This window comes from Fistularia commersonii, chromosome 2 (genome assembly GCF_037954325.1).
Source record: "Fistularia commersonii isolate RoL2024-O1a breed Wild chromosome 2, RoL_Fcom_v1.0, whole genome shotgun sequence".
In the NCBI taxonomy this organism is placed as follows: Eukaryota; Metazoa; Chordata; class Actinopteri; order Syngnathiformes; family Fistulariidae; genus Fistularia; species Fistularia commersonii.
Window position 1 is genome coordinate 8390668 of NC_141285.1, and position 7011 is coordinate 8397678.

Genomic DNA, 7011 nt, shown 5'->3' on the forward strand with positions numbered 1-7011 from the left:
ATTGCAGAAATGTAGAATCAGTCCCACACAAAAGAAACCTTTTCAATCAACTGATCAAAATGGCTCATTTAATAGATTACTATACTCTACCTTGCTATACTCTATTACTACCTTTATACATTTAAAACTACTGTATTAAAGACAGTAACTATGATAACCAGTAATGGTCTATTTGAATTGCAATAGAAATATGTGCTTCTACTTCAAGAAAAAACCCCAACTAAAAATCAAGAACAGATGTTAAATTAAGTTAACCAATGTTAAACCAATACAGCCTCAGCCTCAGAGCCAAAGATATAGAAAAACAAATGTGAATCATTCAAAACTTCAACTCATCCCATGAGCTAAGACTTTGCAAATCTGTTTTATTTCTGTGTGTGTAATATTCTTCATATACTCGGAATGGAGACAAACCCACTATCAGTGCTGAGATTTTTGACATATAGCAGGTGTAGCAATCACTTCAAATGCATCACAAAAGTCACATGACATCTTTCTCCAGTGAATCCTCTCTTTCTCCCTGCGAGAGAAACGCCTTTCACAGCTCCTCGCTCTCCATAAAGGCCTCAGGAGGGCAACTCGAGAACAAAATGGGGCTGGTCTCTGTTGTGGGGAAGGCAGACTTAATGTCCAGCCCTTGGCCTGAGAGAGCTGCATAACGGCTGCCTGTGCGTTGGGCCATCTTCATTGGCGCAGGAACACTCTGATGCCACTGAGCTGAAGGTTCCAATACAGGCACATGATGAGTTTTGGTTCATTTCTGATTGGCGCTTATAATTACAGATTCTGCAGGTAAACATACCATAGATATCAAGTCTGCAGGTGGACGATACAACCCCAACATCATTTTTTGCAGACACGGTGTACCATCCGGCGTCATCTTTCATAGTCGGCTCGATGAGGAGACATACATATCCTGTGGCGTCCTGCTGTATGCTGAAATACAGAGCCAAGTCTCTCAAAGTATGGCCTAAATCTCAAGTTTCAGGCCTATGAAATTACATACAAGCCGTCATGCAAATCTCTGTAAAACTGAGTTGAGCATTCTAGACAAGGCCTTATATGTTTTCCAAGAATAAATAGTATATCGGTGAGTTTAAGCCTGAAGACAGTGTATGAAACTGACACGAATGAATTTGTTTTTGTGTTTTTGTATGATTTTTTTTTTTTTTTTTGGCTGCAATATCTTTTCCTTTGCTAGAAACAGCTCATCCATTTTCAACCAAATAATTCACTGATCTGGGTGAATTGAAAAAAAAAAACAGGAACCCATGATAAGTATATCAGATATTCAAAACTCTGACTCTGAAACTTAGGTGTAGGTCACATGACTGAAGTTCAGACCTAACATTTTACATTTTACTGCATCATAAGATCATTGGATGTTGTTTCGGTATTTTACTAACCTCATTCTGTTCTTCATTTTGGGAATGCTATCATTGTCTTTCTTCCAGAATATAATGGGAGGGGGCATGCCCACCACCCGACACTCCAGCCTTACAGGGGTCCCCTCAGGAACACCCAGATTTTGCAACTTCTCCAAAAAGTGAGGAGGGTGCTTCATCTCTCTCTCTGAAGAGGAAATGATGAACATCACTGGAGACCTCTCGAGTGAGGGCATGACGACTCATCACAATAATTTGAAATGGGCAAGAGCATTCCATTTTAGTCCTCACCCACAACTTTAAGCTCCAGGCTGAAGGAGCTCTGCCCTGCTTTGTTACTGGCAATGCAGGTGTACGTGCCATTATCATTCTGGGTCAGAGGGTCAATGACCAGGGAGTGGATGCCATTTTCCCGTACCAGCATCTTGTGGTTGATGTCTGGATAGATTGGGTGACCATTAACCAGCCACATTAGCTCAGGGTTTGGAAGACCACTCACCTGAAAGGTAGAAAGGAAAACTCTTTAGCACATTCTGTGTGCACCATTCTCTGTCATGCCAATGATGCTCAGATTTTACAAACCTTATACACTACTATGATACACTTCTATAATACTACTTATTTCTAGTCGGGCAACCAAATGAGCAGCTCTAATTATATTTCTCTCGACTGTTTCTCCACTCTCCCATTCATTCCCTTTTCCCCAAATTGAAAACTGAGCCAGTCAAAACCAGTCATCACAAAGAACACAACCTGTGATCTGGCCAGTTGCAAGGATCAGGAATGCCACTGAGTCATTTTTAGTAAATTCAAGTAGAGCTGCTGTCTTGGTATTGGTGAATAACATGGATGGACATTTTATGATTACTTAATGAAAAACAAACCGTCATTTTAGATTTCACAAAAAGGGGGAATGAATTTGACTGAAAGGATTCATTGAAAATCATGTTGCCTTTAATATATTTTTTCAGCTGTCAGCACTACACTAGATAGTCTGTTACTTTTGTTTTAACATCAAACCATTGAATTCAGTGGTCTGCAGCCATTTTATCTCTATCTGAACATTAAAATAAGCAGAGGAAACCAAACCAGACCAAAATGTTGTAGTTATCTGATTAGTCCTCCATTGCTGATGCTCAGGCCTATTTCTCACCTTACAGTCTAATCTGCAGAGCCTCCCCTCATGAGCAAGCATGTCTCCCGGAGCTTGGAGGAAGTGGGGCCGAAAAAAGCGCTCTTGGGTTTGCTCTCCCTCAACTTCCTGGATTCGAGCTCGAACCCTGACAGCAAGTGACAACGAGATGCAAACACAGTTTGACATTCAAGTCTGCCTTTATTCCTGCTTTTATTTATTTGGCAATAGTTTGCTTTCCCAAAATATTATCTTCAAGGGGAAAAAACAATAATTACACTCCTGTCCATGTTGCAGAGATGGGGGATCACACTACTCACCTGTGAGAGTTGATGGGTGTCAGCCGATTTCGGGGTGGTCCTGTTTGGACAATTAAATGACCAGAGCAGCTTAATCGTCCCTGACAGAATAATGTGGTAAATTAGAGCTTTCATAGGAGGAAAAGATGGGGACAAATTAGCAGGCGAGGGAAATGCATTACCTGAGGATTTGCAGCCATAATGGTGTAGTTGCCATCATCATCACTGGTCGTGGATGCAATATGCAAAGAACAAGTGCCATCCCCCTCTCTTATCCTCTTGTAATGGATATTCTTCCTCAAGATCTGCTTGCCATCTTTAAACCAGTATACCTGATGACAGAAGTGAATGATAAGTTTGACAAATTACCAAATAAGTATTTGCCTAAATCTCTTATTGACCCTCACTTTTGGAATAGGTATCCCAACAATTTTACATGAAAATGTAACAGGCACTCCCTCCATGGCTTTGAAGTTCTTCAGTTTCTTGTCAAATATAGGTGCGATGCATTTTCCTGTGGGGACGTCATCATGCTGCACCTCATCATCTGACTCCTCGACTGGTGTTCGCTCCAAGCGAAACTCAATCTCATTCATAAGCCTCTGCTCAAAATTGGACACTTTGTATTCCTGTGAAAGGGAAACTGCTTTGAAAAACAAATCTTTACCACACTCACAGTTCCAATATATAGCTTTTGGTGTTGGCTTTGACTTGATGAAATATGACAAATGTGTCACAGTACACTATACATATGTGCTCCTATGGTGTGTGCAGTGATGAGGAACACAAGACAACGTGTATCTCTTTGACTTTGAACCACTTAAAAGAAATCATCACGCTCTGGCATTTACCTGATACTCACTGCTGGCTGGCAAGAAAAATAACAATGTGATCGATCAAAGATGTAAGACTGAGAGGGTAAAACAGAGACCAGAATCTAACATAAACTATGAAGATGAAATAACTTAGATAATATTCACATTCTATATATCATACATCAATATTACTATTATGTGACTATACTATAATTATTAATGTAATGGTAGAGGGTGGCGTGGCATGGCTCAGGGGGTTAGAGTGGTTGTCCTTGCAACCGAACATTCCTGGTTCGATTACTCCTCGCCTGTTGAAGTGTTGCTGAGCAAGACACTGAACCCCTGGCGCTGTTCAGTAGTTGCCTTCTGCTCATAGTTCATCCATGATGGGTTAAATGGAGTGGTCAAATTTCACAAATGCTGTGCTGTATGTGTACTGAATGAAAAGTCTTTCAAAGTATCATTATACTTTACTTATAATAAAAGTATAAGTAAAATGAAACTATTATTATTTGTCAGTAGAAAGAATATTCAACATGTTTTAGTTACCCATTTTGATGGAAAATTGACTTGAGATTGGGATATGAGGGCTGCAGGAAGGTTCATAGAATTTGTAAACCAAGAACTTGATCATATAAATCCAACAAACTGTTAGTCCTTGTATTTCATGAGTATACAGTCCATGCATCCATAAAATGGTTTTGTGAAAGTTGCATATTAGTTGAAAGAAGCCTGATGGGTGAATTAGATTTTAATTAACCTGTTTAATTTGAGAAAAGTTAGCCAGAGAATCTCTCTTGATATGGACTTGAAATGCAATAACCAAAACAGCCTCCGACAAAGCAACGCTTGGGACGACAAGATCCTTGTACCTCATCATAGTTAAAGACAGTAGCAGGAATGTTTGGTCCAAGGGGTCTGTTCGGTGTTTTCCCCTCATAACTCTGCTTCTATGAGAGGATAAGGGTGGATGATGAATGGCAACAAAGACACACATACAGTACATACACACCGTGACTGATGTGACAGTCTGTGACATACAATGTATTGTTTTTGCGTGATCATGTTGTCACAGTACATGGACACACAATGATGACTAAACAAGAATGACTGTGAAAGGAACGATGTGCTGCTTCAAGCACATCTAGGGGTCATCTCTTGACTGTTACCTTATATCTTCTGATATAAGTGGTAGTTAGGTCATATTTTCTTTTTGTTAAACAGCTAGATGGTATCCGTCAGTTATTTTAAGATTAGTTATCACACACAAACATGACCAAGTACTCTTCTTGTCGTGTTCGACCAAAACATTTAATCAATATCCAACTTTGATGGACTGCAAATGTGGTCAGTATTTGTGCAGTCCATGTATGCAACATTTGGTCATAGTTGAATAGAATTTCATTCATTCACACCAACATTACTGGAGTTGAGCACAATCAGAGACACACTTATTGGCTACGTGGTGCAGGAGACTATGTAATACCTGTTGGTGTGCAAAACTTGACATGTCATCCTTCAGTTGATGCTTTTTTTCAGTATCTTGGAGTAAAATTTCTTTGCTCTCATGAAGTTCTTCCCTTGATGGCTGGCGCATCTTTGGCACTTTCTTATGAAGCCTGATTAGACAAAAGGGAAATTATGTATCACTACATGTGACAGACCAACAACATCAACTGTACAGCAGTCACTCAGAGGGGAAATACCCTAGAGGAGCCCCTCTAGGCAGGCCCATTGAGTTGGTGGGATGACTTGGAGTCAGAGAAGGCAGGATGGAGCTGAGAAAAGCCACTGGATTTTGGATGGGGCTAGGAGTAGAGCTGCTGGAGGTGGGAGAAGAGGCCTGTGGAGGTGACTGGGCTCTACTGGCCATCAGATTGTTAAGGGCTGGTCCAGAGCCAGGTGTAGGGGAGGATATTAGGGACAGGGGGCTGGTGGGAGAGGTAATCAGCGTTGTAGGGAAGATTGTGGCTGGCGGTGGAAATGCTGGAAGCGTTGGAGAACTGGCTGCTGAGGAGTTAAGCTCAGCTGCCAGCTCCTGGAGCAGGGGAACAGGAGATTCCGTGGGGGAAGGGCTCCTGGCCGGTGAGAAGGTCTGGGCGGCAATGAACTCTTTAGGTCTGGTATAATTAAAGTTGTGTGAAGTGGCGGTCAGATTCATGAGAGAGGCATGCGTTGTCCTCAGGAGAGCAGCAGGAGATGTAATCTGCTGTAAGGTCGCAGAGCATTCTGCATAGACCATGCTTAGTTTAGGTGCAGGCGGAGAGCAGAATTGGGGTGTAGCTGCAGGTCTTGCAAGAGCCGCAGGAGTGATGTTGAAATGTGACGCATGGATCTGAGTAACAGGTGCCAAACTGAGAGGTGAAACTGAGCTCAGGTTTGGTACAGGTGAAGGGGAGGTCACCAATGAGGAGGTCTTCAAATCTGGTATAGGTGGAGTGAACTTCAGAGGAGGAGGTGTTGTTGCGGTAGGCAGAGAGGATGAGGTGGTGTTGAGCACTGGAGCTAAGCTCAGTGGAGCAGGGCGGGCTGTGGTTACTGGGGCTGAAGAGTTAGGTGCCTGCTGTGGTTGGGTCAAGGGGCTGCGATTGGGAAGAAAATGTGGAGGATGAGGATCTTGGCCCACTCTGGGGGACCATGGTGAACCTTCAGCAGAACTTTGGACCTCAGGTTGATTCTGGAATGATGATTTGGCCAGGGTCCGGATGGGAGTTTGACCTTGAGTTTCGTTCTCCTGCAGCTGCTCCATGAGAACCTGGTTGTGCAGGAACTGGAGCTGGGCTGGGTCCCTGTCAAGCAGGCATAAAACAAACAACCAAACAGCTGATAAAATGAAGCTACACATGGTGAATACTTGGAAGGATCAGCACAAACATCTCATAAGTAACAGCAGGTTCTGGCTGTAAACCCCGGTAGGAATGAGCCAAACTCAGCTTGAAGTATAATCTGCCCTTTTATAGCCAACAAACTCTGTCCAAACTCAACACATTTCTACTTTCATTCCCGTGAGGATACTTGTTTGTTGTTATCTTTTAACACCAATTTCTATGAATTTCATTACTTTACTTGGAAATTATGACTATATATTCTATCTCAGCAGATATCAAATTACCAAAGATAGAGTTAAATTAGTCTTTCATTACACTTGAATCTGAAATATTGGCATATAAGAAAACTTACAAATAAAAAAAGCCATCCTTGGTTTTGGAAAGTCTGAAGATCCACATTTGAAGTCCGTATGCATGAGCATGTGAATCGCAACTGATACAGGCTAATGGGTGAGCTCCAGGAGGAGGACTGGAGTATAGGAGGAGGAGTAAAATGAAGACCAGACTGAGTGACTCATGCAAATGTAAGTATCAATATTTAATGTATCTTTC

The 7011-nt window shown here is 41.9% G+C and overlaps 1 protein-coding gene across 3 annotated transcripts in view; it reads right to left on the reverse strand.

The window, feature by feature from the left end:
* Positions 1 to 345: 345 nt before the first annotated feature.
* The window catches only part of mypn (myopalladin), a 19774-nt gene continuing 13108 nt past the window's right edge, over positions 346 to 7011 (reverse strand). For 2 of the 3 annotated variants that reach the window (XM_086165778.1, XM_086165770.1), the window contains 11 exons: positions 5338 to 6420; positions 5118 to 5250; positions 4504 to 4581; positions 3224 to 3445; positions 2999 to 3148; positions 2838 to 2917; positions 2539 to 2665; positions 1677 to 1884; positions 1407 to 1572; positions 803 to 936; positions 346 to 717 (listed from right to left, as the gene is read on the reverse strand). In XM_086165778.1, the coding sequence (XP_086021904.1) occupies positions 539 to 717; positions 803 to 936; positions 1407 to 1572; positions 1677 to 1884; positions 2539 to 2665; positions 2838 to 2917; positions 2999 to 3148; positions 3224 to 3445; positions 4504 to 4581; positions 5118 to 5250; positions 5338 to 6420 (2560 nt within the window). In that variant the 3' untranslated portion in view covers positions 346 to 538. The remainder of the gene's footprint in view (positions 718 to 802; positions 937 to 1406; positions 1573 to 1676; positions 1885 to 2538; positions 2666 to 2837; positions 2918 to 2998; positions 3149 to 3223; positions 3446 to 4503; positions 4582 to 5117; positions 5251 to 5337; positions 6421 to 7011) is intronic. The other variant, XM_086165785.1, reaches the window with a different exon arrangement.